The sequence below is a fragment of the Ascaphus truei genome, chromosome 2, assembly GCF_040206685.1.
Source record: "Ascaphus truei isolate aAscTru1 chromosome 2, aAscTru1.hap1, whole genome shotgun sequence".
Classification (NCBI taxonomy): domain Eukaryota; kingdom Metazoa; phylum Chordata; class Amphibia; order Anura; family Ascaphidae; genus Ascaphus; species Ascaphus truei.
Genome location: NC_134484.1, coordinates 366,943,826 through 366,961,886, shown reverse-complemented (window position 1 = coordinate 366,961,886; position 18,061 = coordinate 366,943,826). Strand labels below are relative to the sequence as shown.

General features: G+C 39.4%; 1 protein-coding gene across 3 annotated transcripts in view; it reads left to right on the top strand.

Moving 5' to 3' along the window:
* AZI2 (5-azacytidine induced 2) overlaps window positions 1-15,270 on the top strand; it is a 129,532-nt gene extending 114,262 nt beyond the window's left edge. For all 3 annotated transcript variants that reach the window (XM_075586999.1, XM_075587001.1, XM_075587000.1), the window contains 3 exons: window positions 2,350-2,411; window positions 7,957-8,081; window positions 14,408-15,270. In XM_075586999.1, the coding sequence (XP_075443114.1) occupies window positions 2,350-2,411; window positions 7,957-8,081; window positions 14,408-14,817 (597 nt within the window). In that variant the 3' untranslated portion in view covers window positions 14,818-15,270. The remainder of the gene's footprint in view (window positions 1-2,349; window positions 2,412-7,956; window positions 8,082-14,407) is intronic.
* The last annotated feature ends 2,791 nt before the right edge of the window (window positions 15,271-18,061 follow it).

Genomic DNA, 18,061 nt, shown 5'->3' with positions numbered 1-18,061 from the left:
ATCTCAGCTGGGGGAGATGATGTGTAGTTAAATTGTTTGAAAAATTCTCAATTGACTCTCAAACCCACTATTTACCCCTTTTGCTGCTGGATGTCCAGTGGCACCCGAATCCCACGATTGCCATTACTTGAAATGGCAATCACATGGTCGCGGGCAGACCCTCATGACACGTAAGGAAGTGAAGCTCACTCCGCTTCCGATCGCGTTCAGAAAACGAGCAAAAATGACATGTAATAAGAGCCCCTGGTGCGTGCGGGCCCTTGTGATGTTCAGGGAACGTTAGAAGGGTGGATTATAGGTTAATAGCCTTTTAGAATTGTTACAAATATCTAGTACAGTGGTTCTCAAAACTCCTCGGGACCCCCGAGAAAAGGTTCGATAACTGCTGCTAGTTTGAAGCTGCGCTGGGCAGTGAAAGCCACTGACGTCACTTTTCATATTGCGGTGGTGCTTAAAACTTAAATATTATGTTTTATATGCTGAAAAATAAAAACAAGATAACTGCATACAACCTCTTTATCCACTGGGTGGTGCCAAACTCAATGATATAGTAGTATATTAAAACATACAGTACTGTATTGGTCTTTTCCTTGATGCGAATGTTAAGTGTAGTCAGGCTTGTTTTTCACAAACATATGCTTTTTATATATATATATATATATATATATATATATATATATATATATATATATATATATATATATATATATATATATATATATATATATATATATATATATATATATATAAAAATCTTTGCACATTGACATTTATTTAGACAAGTAGCTGAATAAGTGGCACTGTTTTTGCTTATTTGAAGCGGCGGTTTAAATAGTGATACATCCTTGAGTTCATGGTATAAGAGAAGCTTGAAAGGATTGTGTTTAGACACGCTTTAAAGAAGCAGTTCCCTGTAACCATCCAAATGTTCTTTTCCCCTGTGTAAATTATTTGTTTACTTTATTTTATTCAAGGAATGATACAAGAAGTATTGGATAAATAAATAGGTTAATATCCATTTACACCGTATCAATACCTCAGTCAGCCGGGCCTGCCACATGGTTATTTTAAAAAGGTTTATGCTTTCACTCTATCACAGTGTAATCACTGTATTTTGCATTACATTTCCTACAGCTGCACAGTGGTGCTATAACAGCCAAAGAAGTCAAACAATGTTCTATCTACAACTTGTTTTTCATCCTGATCAGATACTAGGTTTTGTAGACTCTACTAGCTACTGTATCTTTTTTTTTTTTTAATTTTTAAACTCTATAACTCGAAGTCCAAAAAACAAATGAGGCCGCGCTTAGCTGGTAATCCCCCTGTGAAAACAAACTGGGTATACCCTGCTGCTTCCACTCTCTCCCGCGATCCACCGGGGCCAATCCAGACACATAAAAACAAAATCAAGAAGCGCGAGGAAAAACAAATGAAAGGAAAGGTAATAACTTTATAGATAAAATAATAAAGAACAACGCTTACATCAATAATCAGTCTTGTTAAAACAAATGGCGCAATCCCCCACGTCCCTCAAGGTCTCTGATGGTTAATCAGATTACTGCAGATGGTAACAACCCCTAACCGGTGTAGAGCCGGTAGGGGAGCTGGCAGATCACACTGCTGTCTGGGACTGTACCACGGCCCGCTGCAGAGCTCAAACAGCGCGCCCGTGGATCCCAGCTGGAGAAAAAGGGGAGGGGCTTTGTCCGTGTTCTGCGCTTGACGTCACACGTCCTGCGAAGCGTAATTCCTGCAAAACGCATAGAGGTTATCCAGTGGCCTTGCGTAGGACGTGTGATGTCACACGCAGGACACGGCCAAAACCCCTCCCCCTCTTTATAGATAAAATAATGTTATTACCTTTACATTCATTTGGGGTTCCTTGTGCTTCTCTATTTTGTTTTTATACTCTAACTCTGCATGATCACGTTGGAATTCATACAGCAAATACAGTATTAGTTGGAGCTCCTAACTAGTCCAAATTAGTAACACGCATTGTGTGACGTGTTGTTGTTTCAGTTAGGCTCAACGTCCTCCATTTGCAAAACTGTAAAACAAGTCAAATGATGAAACCGCTTTGAGAAATGTTAGAGAAAGTGTTACGAACGCGGGTGTGGTGATGTGGACTGAAATACACATTAACCTCTTTGAAGTGTGTTATTTTATTTCTATACAGACAAAAATATACTGTTTAGTGACAAAAAAAAGTAATTTGGTGTAGTTTTGAATTATTGCATTCTTATGAAATAGGCCTGTACTTTCAGATGTAATTATAAAATAAAGAAAATTGCAGGCACTTTGACCTTATAGATGTAAAATAAAAGTTTTTTTCTTTTTTTTTTGCAATAGGATACAGCTCTGGAAAAGTCTCTGTCCTGTAAAGAGCATCACCAGGGCGATGAAACTGAAAGGTAACTCAAATTCGTGTGTGGGTGTATGTTTGTGTATATATTTATTTTTTATATTTATTTATAAAGTTTTACCAGGAAGTAATACATTGTGTTACCTCTCGTTTTCAATTATGTGCTGGGCATAGAGTTAAGATGACAAACAATACATGGTTACAAATACGTATATATACACAGCTCAAACCCGCTATAGCGCGATCTGAGCGTGGCTCACGTTTTTAAAAAGCTAAGCTGCATTTGTTTTTTTGCAAACTTCCAGGAGTTGCAGAGAGGAGTGTCCCACCTGTTCTATCTTGCCTGCAGCTGCTCGGGGATTGGCAGATTCATTTTACTTTTTGCCCTCATGTACAGTTATGGGGTTAATTTTGGGTTAATTATGGGATATAACTACAATACTTATAAGCAATCAAAATCTATGTAAGTGTTTCACAAGACGTGTTATACCTAGTTCCCAATATCTTTAGTCTTTCACTATATGGTAGATTTTGTTTAATCCTTTAATTTCTTTTTGGCATTAATTTAGTACAGTACTCAAAAAAATGTTGGATTCATATATTCAAAGGCCAACTAAAGTACTTGTCCTAGCCCTTTGTATGTCAGTGTCCATGTCCATACTGGTGGCGGGTAAAATATCGTTAAAAAAAAAAATCACAAAAGGAGTAGAAGCTGAAGTTCTCCTACCTCTCTTGATTCTGGGCTCATGCTGCTTCCGGCGCCTCCCTCCTCTCTCCCACCCCCCTCTCACACACAGATACACTCCCCCTCCGGCAGACGCAGAGCACCTGATTGCGACGGCTATTTTTTTCCGCGATCCCCGTTATAACGCGGTCGCATTATGTGGACCCCAAGCAATGCGCTCAGGTGTATATATTTGTGTGTGTATCTGCATCTCACATTGCAAGCTGTTAGTTGCAATGTGATTCGTGCTGCATTTTAAACCGCAGGTGCTAAATAACATTGAGTAGTTATGCTTGCAGTAGTCACCACTTGTGACTTTAAAAAAAATAAATTAAAAAAAGGCCCAGTAGAAAAAATATGAAGGAGAGCACATACATTTTTTTGTGGGTGAATTAGATTCTGACTGGCATATGATGCATGGTAAGATTTATCATTTCTGTAGTTACATTGGCTGTTAAAGTAAAGCTCTACAAGGCAACAGAAACAACGTGAAAGTGTTTAACACAAAGGTGGGAAACTCCATTCCTCAAGGGACACCAACAGGTCAGGTTTTCATGATACCCCTGCTTCAGCACAGGTGGTGCACTAATTAAAGCAGGGATATCCTGAAAAACTGACCTGTTGGTGACCCTTGAGGACTGGAGTTACCCACCCCTGCTTGAACATGAACATCAAATAACATTTAAGCGAAAATTGAAAATATGAATGAAATATAATTTCATGTGTGCATGATTTAGAGTACCATTACACCACTGTTTTCATCAAATATAACATGTAAATGTCCTGTCTTTTATTTTCGCAATCGGTGAGTTAGCACGCTATTGCTCTGCGTGGCTTTTAAAAACATGAAGCTGTACGTGACAAAAATTGTGTGCACTCTTTCTTTTGTGCTGTAGAGCAACTCAGTATGTACAGTATACTGTATGAGTAGCTGAAGAGGAGCAAGAGATACTTATCTGTGCTATTTTTTGTTCACTTTTGTGTGGAGCCCTCTTCTGTCAGATACACTCTTAGTAAAATATAAGCTTTATGGTATGTTTATATTGACAGTGTATATCAAATAAAAATACAACTTGTGGATACATTTGCATGTTGCATTTGTCTGAAACCCTGTCTTTCCCTGTTATCACTTAGCATACAGTGCTTCCACTGCAGCCAGGAATCCTAGGTAATGACCTGCAAATGAGCACAGTGTCACTCGTTAATTCTTATCCATTTTAACATGGACTCCGTAAGCTTATGCCAGCTTTGTTTTTTGTTTTTTTAAGCACAGCCTGGGTGCATAGCCTGTAAACCTACTCACAGATGGCTGTTTCCACCTTTTGGGTTTCTTCAGTGTTGGGGAATAAAAAAGTGACAATTTTATATTGGAAAATTCATAAAAGCTATTTCTGTAGATAGAACATGGCCATCTAGACACACAAGATGTAGTTTTATTTTTTCTATAGCTATGTATGTATGTATGTTAAGTTATGGTGAGTAAAAAAAGTGACAAAAACCCTCCACAGCAAAGCATATAGCAAATGTAAATATACTGTATGCTCATTTGCATGTCTTAGGCAGGTCTGCAACCCCGCCTTTCACCATTATCACACAGCACTTCCACTGCAGCAAGGGATTCTGGGAAATGACATGCAAATGAGCACACAGTGCCACTTTTTGCTTCAAAAACCATTTTGTACATGGTTCCCTATAGGCATATATATATATATATATATATATATATATATATATATATAAATAACACCCACAAGTCATTATTTGTGTGTGTGTGTGTGTGTGTGTGTGTGTGTGTTCGCGTGTTCGCGCACACCGTCTTGGAATGTTACAATTATTGTAGTCTTCTGCATTGTTTTAGCTTGGTCAGCCAAGTGTGCACTGTATTACCATAGCAGGCGTATGATAGCTCATACAATTGGAGAGGCTTTTTAGGGAAATTACATGATAAAAATATAGATTGTACAGTGATGGTGTAATGCAATACTTACTTGGAAAAACAATTTTTGGGGGTGATACTTCTATAAAACAAGCTGTTTTATACTTTCTCTATCTTCGCCTGTTTTTATTTTGCTGCATTCTACGGATTTATGCTTCATTTCTTTGTATTGTAGAAATGTATTTATATAATTGTTGTAAGCACACTCGTCCACAAGGGGGAGAGCAAGTGCTTTAACATTGACATATTGAGACTTGGATATTTGTGAAGCATGTTATGTTTGCTGTCAAAATACTGTACATAGATGGGAAGGCTGGAAGTGAATTAGAAATCTCCAAGAAATTGGCCAAAATGTTTACTTCAGATTCGGAACTTTTATTTACCTCTGTGAAGAGTTTTTAAGACATGGACAGATGTTTAAGAGTTCCGCAAGTGGGTGTAAACGACATAATTAACAACTTCAGGTTTACCAGTTACGCTAGAAAATCAGCCATACTTGTTTTGGGGTCATCCTGATTTTATGTGCTGCAGTGAAAATTCAGCATACTTCTGTTGTCCCAGGTTGAAAAGAGACTTGCATTTTTTTGTGTGCGGCTTTATTATTAACACATGCCAAGTGCATCTTAAAAACATAAGTATTTGAGCAACATATGTGATTCAGGAATCTGGCTTCTCTTTGAAATAACTATGTAAACCCTCGCCTTGCACTGTTGGTATAACAACATACACAAAGCTAACATGTTCGCGCTGAGTTGATATCTCCCACTGTCTCCATTTTTATGGGAAATCCATCCTTGAATATGAAACACAGGTTTATTTTCAGTCTGCCAGTGGAGTTTCGGGTTTGGCATGTGGTTTTAGATTAATAAAAGTAAAATTTTAGTAGTGTTCATAACCAGAGTGCTCAATAAACTTGATGGGGTTAAAAGGGTATCTTTTCCCCCCTCTATTTAGTATATAGATAGTTTATCTCCCTGTGCCTCAGGCATCAATAAATTGCTTGTAAGCTATACGGGTCAGGGACCCGTGCCTGCAAAAAGTCTATGTACAGTGCAGCATATACTGTCAGCGCTATACAAGGGGAAAAAACTGTTATTAAAACACAACGAAAATTGTTCCATCTGGGATAGATCACTGCAGGATAGATTGATCCAATGCTATTTTATATATTTTTCTTCATATGAAAATAATATAGTTGAAGGAAGAAGGAAACCTAAATTGTATTTGTGTCACACAGAAATAGATCCTGTAGTCATTCCTAAGCAGAGTGCATCAAAAGGCAGCTTTCATTTATTTTAAAGTATGTGCAATTTTAAGAATAAAACCATTGGTGCAGTAATAGATTGTATAGTAATGCTAGAAGACTTATTCACCAGTAAAATGTATTGTTTTTTAATTTTTTTTGTTTAAAGCAGCAGAACAGGCTGCATTGATTTTTTTCTGAACATTTTTAAAATAATTTTTTAATTACAGGATTGAAGCAAGGGGTCTCCGGAGCTGAATTGTGATAATTTTAGCTATGGAGACATCCTGCTTCCAGAGACTGCTCAACTCCATAGTGGTGCCGGTATCTTTGCAAGCAGGGAACATTGTGCCTAACATAATGGCAGCTTTTTAAATGTCCCGCGAGCCAGTAGGAAGTCGTGATGCCATCTGTTGCGGCTTCCTATTGGCGAGCGTAACCGGGATATTTTCATTTCACAGGGTTACCGACACCGCCGCGAAGGGAAGTGTTCTTGAAGCACGGGGTCCCTGGAACTGACATTAACGCCGCTCTGGAAACACCCCCCTCTCCCTCCGTGATATAGAATGATACATTTAAAAAAACATTTTAATGCAATGTATGTTCTGCTGCTTGAATGAAGATGGGGTGGCTTCTAGTTTTCTGAAAGTATAAATATGTTTCAGTTTGTGTTTTTCCCCCCACTTAAAAGACAGTGAAATAAGTGAACTGTGGCATGTCTACTTCACTCGCACAAAATGAAAGGCAGGGCATCCCCACTTATAACTAGTCAATCTGATAGCTGGCACGTAGTGTCACAAGAATAACCGTGATGCATCTTTTATGAGCAAGTAGTGTTTTCTGTAAATTTCAGCTTCTTCTGAAAGTAACACTTTTTATTAAATCCATTATCATACAGAATAGTAGATCACCAGAGGACATTTATGTAAAAAAAAAAAAATCCTTACAAATACCAAATAAAAAGGTTTTCCAAATTGCAACTAAAGCACAGTGCCTCCGCCAAAGAACATATATCACAAGATTAAATCTGACATTTTGTCACCTGTATTATGGCTAGTGATTAGTCTTTGCAGAAAATACCCGTCTTGCCAACTGGAAGTCCTTCTCAACATGTGCTTTTAGTCCAGTTCTGCACTTGTAAGCCTGTATAAACATGTGGGAATGCTGAAATGCACTAGATTAGAGAAACTACATACACACTGTGATCCAGTGATTTTGTATATGATTTTATACGATATGTTCAGTATCTTGTTTTTATTCCTTTTTTTTATTTGGATGTGCTAAATCATTAGGCAATTAAAACAATTACTGGGAACCAAATTTTATGCAATTTTAAAATGCAAAACTGTAAAATGATGACGAGTATCTCTACCTTGCATAAATTCCTGTTTGTATTGAGTGATAGCATAATTCAGCCAGATTCTGCAAAGCAACATCAATTATACACAGCACTATTTTACATTTGAAGCTTATTTCTTTTCAGATTCTGGGGCTTTGGTGGGGGGATTGCTGAACATAGCTATAGCAGTCAGCAAAAAAACCCTCCTTTTATTAAAATATAATTGCTCTAGGAAACACGTTAAATGCAACATTTTTCTCTGCATACTGTACCCCAATGTGGAGACCAACAAAAAACAGGATTATACTGGGCAGCAACTTTAACATTTCTGTTATGCCTTTTTTTTTTTTAGTGACAGTAGCGTGCGGCAAGCATACTGGGAACTAAAGAAGGAAATGTCTAATTTACATCTGGTGACTGAAGTACAAGCCGAGGTGCTAAGAAAGCTGAAAGCAACCGTAACTGCGACCAAGAAAGGCAAGTCACAGTGCCTTTTGTAATAGGGCTACTACAAACATCCGATCCCAGCAATGCCATTTAAAGAGCAACTAGCTATCATATCTCATCAGAATCTCGCAGTTTGAGGCTGATACGTCTGAGTATATTAGAGCTGCAGCCTACCCGTTTTCTGCTTTGGCTTCTCTCATACTGGTCAACTTCACACATAAAGGTGTTGCTGATGTGTTTTTGTGCAGTGCTGTATTCTGTTCCCCTTGTGGCTTTTTTTCCTCAGCCAGTTTAAGTGTACAAGGCAGAGGTGTTAACAGTTTATTTGTATTTGACCTTTTACCATATCTACCTCACATAAAAACAATGCAGACATGTCACATTCCAATGCCAAGTGTTTTCTTTCTTTTTTACTTTATGTGGGATTACTGTAACCTGGATAATCAAATCAGCTGATCCATTTATTTCTTGTCAAAATGCAGGCTGCTTATCTGTGGGCATTTATTTCACTTGTAGTTATTTGCAATATGTAGAAAACAATGTTTTTATTTTAGAAAACGTTTCTTTGGTGGTCGATTGCTCAATACCCATTAAGATTTGGGGCAGATGTGCTACTTGACAAATTCAGAACATATTGCTAAACCGTTTCCTTTAACACACTGTTTCCTGAGTTACCTACATTTTGTATTATTTTTCCAGTGAATTAAGGTTAAGTGGTCATCTGCTGCATTACAAATACTTTTTATTCATGACATGCTAGCTTTATTCCTTCAATTCACCCTCAATGCCCTTAATGTTAGTGGAATATATTATTGTTTCTATTTTTTTTTTTCCCCCTCAAAGCATGATTTTACCAGTTGAAGGCGTGTCGGACTGATTTTATTCTGTACATCAGCAAATAAGATTGTAACACCAGAACAGAAATAGATACCAGCACTCCTAGATAGGGGAAGGATGGTTGGTGCACTAGGGGAGGAGGTATATACAGGTGCGCCGACGAGTATTCTAAAACTTGCCTTAAACTTGCCTTGGAAAATCTGGGGCTGTCACCAACAAGATCCAGGTACATGCTGCAAAGATTTCAGTGACATTTCTGCAGAGACTAATGGCCCATCGGATTAACACAGCAGGGGTCCCTGGCAGTCCCATTTAGTTTGAATGGGACTGCCAGGGACCCCTCTGCTGTTAATCCGATGGGCCATTAGTCTGTCTGCACAAATGTCAGGAAAATGTTGCAGCATGTACCTGGGTCTTGTTGGTGATTGCCCCAGATTTGTTTTAGAATACTTGTCGGCACTACAGTATGAGAACAGAGAACTGATATCTACTGCATCCAGGTGGAGGCAGAGAGCCATAAAGTCCCCAGATTGCATGCACTCATTGTCACACACACAACAATAATATAGTATAACTGCACAATTGCAGGAGGTATGAGGGGTGAGAGCCAAATGTATTAATTACTCTTATAACAATAGAGACCCGAGACAAACTCAGTGAAGAAATGATTGGACTAAAAACAGTTTTAGTTCATAATGCATAAAATAAAGGGGATGATATAGACACCTATAAGCAGTGGCACTGCTTTGATCAATACACATGGGGAATCATATATCATCTGCAAGGAGTGTGGTAGCTGATTTGTTGTGTATTGAGTGGAATCATACGGTGGGGTAGGAAAATTGATCTATGTACAACAGTGATCTGTGTGCTAGTAGGAACGGACACATACTATACAGTGTATCAGAGAGAGGATTCCTCTAGTGGCAGAGTTGTGATGTTGTATTGTAACCCAAAAAGGACACTATTAGTGAAGGGTTTATAATGTATCTCTGGGAGGTGGTAGCTACAAATAAAGCTACAGTGTGAAGTCACAGAGAGCTCAAAGTATAACGGACTCCCGGTTATAAATGGAGTCGGGGATCCAGAAAGGTTCTCCGTGCAGAACACTGGTATGTGAACCCCCTTATTGCAAATAAGATTCCAATTTTTAGGAGCTTCTCTGAAAAAATTAGTGGCTCATACCTATGTTCTCAAGGGTTATATAATTATATCGCTAGTTAATAAAAAAATAAAAAAAATTCATATACTTTAGGCACTCCCAAGTGCCTGACTTTTTGCAACTCGACAGTAGAAATTCATTAATTTCGAGGTACTTTTAAGTTGAGATTCATCAGAAGACTTATCTGTGCAGATGCCTTATTCATGAGGTACATTGTCAATGTGCTTTCAAAGCAGCAATGCATCATGATCAAAGCAGAACTTCATGTTCAGGATATAAAATATGTTACTTTACCCTTTGTGCACTATAAAATTTCACTGCATCTATACATTTCTATGCATTTCCATGCTCTAAGCTCATTTTCAAGATAGGGTGTTTGGAGAAATGTTTATTGAGGAACATTCTTGTAAGTTGGTTGACATTCTAAAGTGCCGTTCTGTCTTGCTTTTGTACTTTTTTCAGTGCAGTTGACGAACATACAATGGTACATTATGGACCTCAGGACTTGATTCAGAGAAAAAATTACACAATTTTGTGACATACCACTAAAAGTTTAGTTACTAATTTCTCTTAACTTAATGCTGTTCGTAGCTTCCTGTGTTGAGTTGCAAGACGCAGTTCAGTATATTAAAAAAAAAAGTGGGGGTGGTGGGTACTTGTATTGTGAAATGCCAGCTGTCTTGATTTGTGCAGACCCCTTCCTAATTTCCTTGGAATTTACCGTTGAGATGAAAACCTCTGATAGTAGATGAGGTTGAAAAAAGACATACGTCCATCAAGTTCAACCTATGCTAAATTTAGACAGATACTTTATCCTATATCTATACTAACGGTATATTGATCCAGAGGAAGGCAAACAAAAAATCCTAGTGTTATATCATCCAATGATATCTCATAAGGAGAAAAATAAATTCCTTCCTGACACCAAGAATTGGCAATCGGATTACTCCCTGGATCAACATCCTTCCCATATTTACTTATTTGGTATATCCCTGTATACCTTTACCTTACAAAACGATGTCAAATCTTTTTGTGAACAAATCCATTGTATCTGCCATCACAGTCTCCATGAGTAATTGATTCTGCATTTTAACTGCCCTTACTGTAAATAACCTTTTCCTTTGTTGCTGGTGTAATCTCGTTTCCTCCAACCTTAAGGGATGCCCCCGAGTCCTTTGTACTGCCCTTGGGATGAATAGTTCTTTTGAAAGCTTCCTGAATTGTCCCCGAATATATTTGTATATAGTTATATCCCCTCTTAGGCCTCGGCCATGTTTACCGCTTGCTGGCGGAAGCATGCTGAGGCGCGCTCCCGCTCAGCACTGAGCCCCTACAGCCGCAATTAGAGTGGCTTTAGTAGAGGCTCACCTGCGCTTCCGCGCGCTTGCGGAAGCGCAGGTCTTAGGGGAATTTAAAATTCCCCCGCTTGCCGGCGCGACAGGCCGGTCACGTGAGCGGTTCGCCCAATGAGGGCGAACCAGCTCCGTGGCGTCACTGGCCCGCCCACGGCCAGTGACGCGCCCGCTCCCTGACGGCCTGCTGACAGCGCGTGCGGTAAGCAACCGCAAGGCCAGGGAAAGCACCCGCTTTCCCTGCACCTCAGCACGCCAACAGGGAGCATGGCCGAGGCCTTAGACACCTTTTTTTACAGACCAAAGCAATTAATAGATTAGTTACTAATTTGCAATGTCTCTGAGTGTTGGACTTGTGGTGTGTTTGTGTGTGTGTGTGTGTGTGTGTGTGTGTATATGTTTGCATACATATATAGGCATTCAGAAAAAATAATTCTAGTACTTCATTTGACTATTGATCAGGAATAAGTGGTTTAAATATGAGCCAATTAGTACTGCACACTTATGCGTTTGTGTAGTGTTCCCAGCGGTGTGCCATCTTAATTGTCTTACATTCACACCGCCGACAGGGAGAGCTCACAGCTTCTGGATCAGTGTGCTACCACAGAGGCCGTGACACATACTGTAGGGAACAATTAGAGGCGGGTAAACCTGGGTGATGTATGATGCACTTGTATATGTTCTAGAGAAGGGGTGCTCAACTCCAGTCCTCAAACCCCCCCAGCAGGTGGGGTTTGCAGGATATCCCTGCTTCAGCACAGGTGGCTCAATCTTCAATCTGAGCCACCTGTGTTGAAGCTGGGATATCCTGAAAAGCTGACCTGTTGGGGTGGCTTGAGGACTGCAGTTGAGCACCCCTGCTCTAGAGTTCTCTAGTCTCCCTAAAATAAAAAGAAAATGTGTAGGTGCTCTGAAAAATATATTTACCTACTGTAACTGGTGCATAATGGTATCTGTCATTTAACCTTTTGAGTGCTGGAGGGGCCATGACACCAGAGTGCCACGGCAGTTCCTGCACAGTGCGGTGACATGTCCGCAGCAGGCCTTAACCTGGAAACAGATTACAGGCATACCCCACATTAACATACGCAATGGGACCGGAGCATGTATGTAAAGTGAAAATGTACTTAAAGTGAAGCACTACCTTTTCCCCACTTATCGATGCCTGTACTGTACTGCAATCGTCATATACAGGCATAACTGATGTAAATAACGCATGTGTAACAGGCTCTATAGTCTCCCCGCTTGCGCACAGCTTCGGTACAGGTAGGGAGCCGGTATTGCTGTTCAGGACGTGCTGACAGGCGCATGCGTGAGCTGCTGTTTGCCTATTGAGCGAGATGTACTTACTCGCGAGTGTACTTAAAGTGAGTGTACTTAAACCGGGGTATGCCTGTAGTCATCTTCTACCGTTTCACTTCACTTGAGATAGCGTCTTGCACTCCAGGAGAATGCAGCACACAATCTAAAAATGAAAGAAAAAAAAAAGCGCTCTGGGGATGATGTAGCCACTTTGTCATGGACACCCTGGAGGGCAAGACTCCATGACGTAGTGACTGTCATGGAGCACCCAAAGGGTTAAAGCAGCAATCCTGCCCAAAATGGAAATGATCTTTCTAAAATAGTAGTCAAATCAGGAGTCAACAAGAGCTGAACCGTGCTTTACTTGGCTGTGGGGCCTGAGAGACTTGGCTTTTGATGGCAGTGCACTTCCTGGTTTTTAAAAGATTGTCAAAGGTTATCTAATAGGAACTGTGTGGCTTTCTGTTGGCGTGCAGTTTGGTGGCTATTTTGTTTCCCTGGAATGGGAGAAGAACGCCACCTAAAACGCAGTATCTCAAGTGAAAATAGAGCACTTCAACTGAGGAGGACACTCTCGTTTGAACCCTGTTAAAAGATCTATTTAAAAAAAAACCTGAAAAAACAAGTAGCCCAGATTGCTGTTGTGATATATCCTGAAGAACTGCATATTACCTGGCCACTAATACCGCCTGGAAGAGCTCTACCATCTGGGCTTTTAACTCAACCGGGTCATTAATGATTTATTTATAAAAATGATTTACCAGGAAGTAATACATCGTGAGTTACCTCTCGTTTTCAAGTATGTCCTGGGCATAGAGTTAAGATGACAAATACAGTTACGTAAGTGAACAGGGTTATACATTATATACAAGACATTGCATGCACAGTTAGAGATAATATATATTATTGGTGTACGTAACCGTTACAGACTAGATTAAAATGTGAGACCGCTTTAGTTTTGAACAAACTTAGACTGGTGGTAGCTGTGAGAGTCTCCGGTAGATTGTTCCAGTTTTGTGGTGCACAGTAAGAGAAGCAGGAGCGGCCAGATACTTTGCTGAACCTTGGAACCATGAACAGTCTTTTGGAGTTTGATTTCAGATAAGTGCTGCATGTGGTAGGGGTCAGGAGCTTGTTCACGTAGATGGGTAGCTTGCCCAGAAAGTATTTGAAGGATTTAAAGGCAAGACAGGAGAGCTGAACTTTGCGCCTAGACTCAAATGATGACCAATCTAGTTCTTTGAGCATTTCGCAGTGATGAGTGTTGTATTTACATTGGAGAACAAAACTGCATATTGAATTGTAGAGGGTATCATGTTTGCTAAGGTGGGTTTGGGGTGCCGAGCCGTATACTATGTCCCCATAGTCGATAATTAGCATTAGCATCTGCTGTGCGATACGCCTTGTCAGTGATGATATAATACCATCCACTGTGGTTTAATACGATATACTGTTATTTTAGTGTATGTATATATTAAAAATTATATATATTTATATATATATATATTAAGCAGTTGTATTGTATTTAGATGGCACCAGATGTATATTTAAAAAAAAAAAATCTGATGGACTGCAAATTGATTTTTTTCTTTGCTACATCTGGTGCAGCTTATGTCTCATAATTCCACCACATTTGTCTTGATATATAGACCCCTAAATATTTAGCCTACATTTCTAATAATGTCAAATGTGTTTATTTGCAGCTTTGCGTAGCGGTCCCGTACAGTGTGAAGAAGACCTGGAGAAGAACTGCAGTAGATTACTTTTAACTTCTACTGGTGCCACTTATGAAAAGGTTCCCTTTCTCTTACCAAATAAACATAAGCTTAGCAGTATCCCAGCTCCCCAACTGCAGGAAGATGAGAATGCTTTTTATGAAAAGACTGACCTCACACGATGGACAAGTGAGAGACCTATTCCAGTAGGTGGCACAGACTCTGAAGAAAATGATTCTTACAAGAGGACCTCTTTTGAAGAAAATTCATGGGAGATGCCAAGTCCTCCAAAGCCCAGTGAAACACAGTTTTGGGAAACAAGAAATAGTTCTTCATCAAACTATCCAGTGCTATTTGTTAATCAATATGATAGCCAAAACTACTTGTATAAGAGCTAAGGAAATGTTCAGAAATACTATGGATTGTAGAATTTGATAGTTTCTTGAATTATTTTGGAGTGTATCCAGGTATAATTTAGTCAGATACAAATTATTGGCTGTTGGTTTAGATATAAACCCACAGTAACTGATGCACACACAAACCAGAAACATTTTTACGGAATAACTTTTTATTTGCTAAAGAACTAGATCTTCTTAGGTGTAATTGATTGAAGTAGGGAAAGAGCTGTGATTGACCCTGCCATTCTTAAATGTCAACATCTGGCTGATAAAGTGTTTCTTTGCATGTTGCATAGTGGGGACATGTTATTTGTAATCTCAATTTAAATAAAATGTGTATTAATATTCTTAATTAGAATTGATGATTTAATACCTGCTATTGTGTTTTGTTTTGCTGTTCATTTATTTATCTGTAATTCTTGTAATACACAGGGAAAAATGAAGGCTACAATACCTTTTGTACTGAATTCTTATTTCGCTACTTAAAGATGGTTCGCTCTAATTTTTCTATACAAATATTTTTACACATCTATATGTGTGTGTGTGTGTGTGTGTGTGTGTGTGTGTGTGTGTGTGTGTGTGTGTGTGTGTGTACACAAACACACACACACCTTGCAACTTCATTTTGAAAATGTATTAAATTGAGTAACAATGTTTTGGTCCTTTATCGTGCGTGTTGTAAAAATATTATATAATTTCAAAAGCCTTATTGAAAAAACAAATGTTTCGCAAAATTGCTATAAAATGGACGATCGGGAGGGGAAGCATTGTTCTCCCAAATTTTCTATTGCATGCTCATGTCAGTACTGATCATGGAGCACAAAGGCCCACATTCTCCAATCAAATGAATGGGTGTTAATGGTGCTAAGCTTTAGCATGCCTTTAGTGAATGTGGGCCAAAGAATCTGGGGATGCATACTTATTTTATATCTCTAAATTGCCAGTTCTTGAGCAGTTGCATGGAAAGGAACACAATGTTTTAGGAGGCACATATATTTCAAACAACTGCATAGGTCAACATTACATTCATGGTAATCAAGACTTCTTAGCTGTTATGGTACGCAAAAGGTGTTGGTGAATTTTGGTTCAGTAGTCTGCACACCTAAGCTTTCATTATGTTGTGGTAACAATTACATTTTCATACAATTTATTACAGACATCAAGTAAAGAGCAAAAAAAAATGTTTTTCCTATTCTTCGTATGGCACTGGGTTACAGAATGGGATAGCCCCTAGCACAGTAGGACAGAAAACTTCGGCAGGTACTAGTATATAAGGCCCTCCCTTTACCTGCAGGACAGTCTTATTTCTGTCCTACTGCGTAGCAGTAGGTTTATTTATTGTTTTAGTGGGACTCACCAGGACTGCAGCTTTAGCAGTTCAATCCGCGTGGTTGTCAGCCTCTCTCCCTCTGAAGCTCCAGAACATCCATCGGTGGTGACAGCCAGCGGCTTTGTGACCGGGCTAGACCCCAGAAGCTTCCTGAAAGGCATGCAATGGGCTACAGGCTAAGATAAGCCATTTGGGCCCTGTTATGGCATCCCATGTGTGGTAGAGGATTGTGAACTGTGAACACCTCAGCAGACCACCAGCGAGGTGCTAGAACAAGTGCACATAAAGTATGGAAGCTGTATCAGACAAAGGGTCGCTGCCCGAATCTTGTTGGCGAGTTTTTAGTTTCTTATAAATTAAAGAAAGTGCATTTAATTGAAGAATGAGGATGCTTTATTATTGCAGTACCTCAGGCTGTCAGCCAGAAGAAGGAACTTCAACGGAAATCATGCAGGCTTTACATCATAAAAAAAGTAAAAATAAAAAAAAACGATTTGTGAAGCATGTGACAAAACCGCCATGGAAGTAAAATAGATATTTGAAGACTGTTTGAAGTGGAGCCTAACTTCCATATGTCCAGTTATCTTTCCTGGAGAAAGGAGACAGTAACAGAGCGTGGAATCAGCAGTGCTACAGGCTAATTAGCAATCTCAGTAAAGGTCAAGCTCACAAATTAGTCTGAATAAGAAGAGTCTTCTTCCGAGGAGTCAATGGTATTTCAACAACACTCTGAGCAGAATATTGGGATTCTTCCAAATGGGGTGCTATCTTAAGATCCCGATTTAAGTCTAGACCTTGTGGGTCCCTTAATCAAGGCAATGATAGAAGTACTGGAGTTAGAAGTCCCAGAAGAGTAACACTTTGAAAAATAAACTTTTTAGAGGTTCACAGAGGAAGATGAGATGCTTTCCTCTACACAATGTAAAAAAGGAGGGAATGGAGGCAGAATAGACGTAGCAAGACAAGAAGTTGCTGACGCCTAAGATTTACAAGAATGGATTTACCTCTTTTATTGATAGAGGTTAGGAACTGGGAAATCCCGCCTAAAGTCCTCGCTGCAATCTCAAGGATAGTGAGAAAGATGATGTTACCCATGGATGATGCAGTATCGTTTAAAAAAACAATGGATCGAAGTTTGGCGTGTCTTGAGAAATTATTTTCTAGTTATGGGTTTGGAATGCAAGCCACAGCATAGCCATGTGTATCTGAGTGGCCAACATACAGGTAGCACTGGAGGTGTGTTGGAATCAATTCTCTTTTGTGTGCACTTGCGGAGATAAAGTTAACAGAGTTGATCGCAGAGGCATCATTAGACACTGTGCACCTATGAGCAAGCTGTATGGCATGTTCGGTGGCAGCGAGAAGGGAGTTGTGACTGAGTGGATTGCTATTTCCACCTCAGAATAATGGATAAAGAGAATATCTATTCGGCCAAAAGCTTGATGCAATAATATCCATGGTATCATGAGTAAGAAGTGAGTTTCTTCTGCGAGAGAAGAACCATCTTAATCCTAACCAATGTGTAAACGTCCAGGGAGGAATCTGGGGCTCAAAGAGAATGCTCTTCAAAGACAGATGTGGAAAAAATATAAGTTTTCTTATGAGTTATTTACTTTTTAAAGGGGTATTTCCTTGAAAATGTCTGTATGCACGTGTGGAGCTAGTTAATAATGAAAATAGCGCCTACCTGTTTTTTTTTTTTTCCTCTATGAGAATATGCAGCAACCAGGAAAAGATGACGCAAAATGTTCTTCTTAAACTCTTAAGATTTCACAAACTTAGCCCCTCTCAGTGAGTTGGTACCTGAATAATCAGCAGGACTCATGTGCCACAGTGTGAAGGGTCCTTGATTCCATGAATCTGCTTCAGACACTTGTGGGAATCCTCCGGTGTGCAAATCCGCCAGGGTACTGG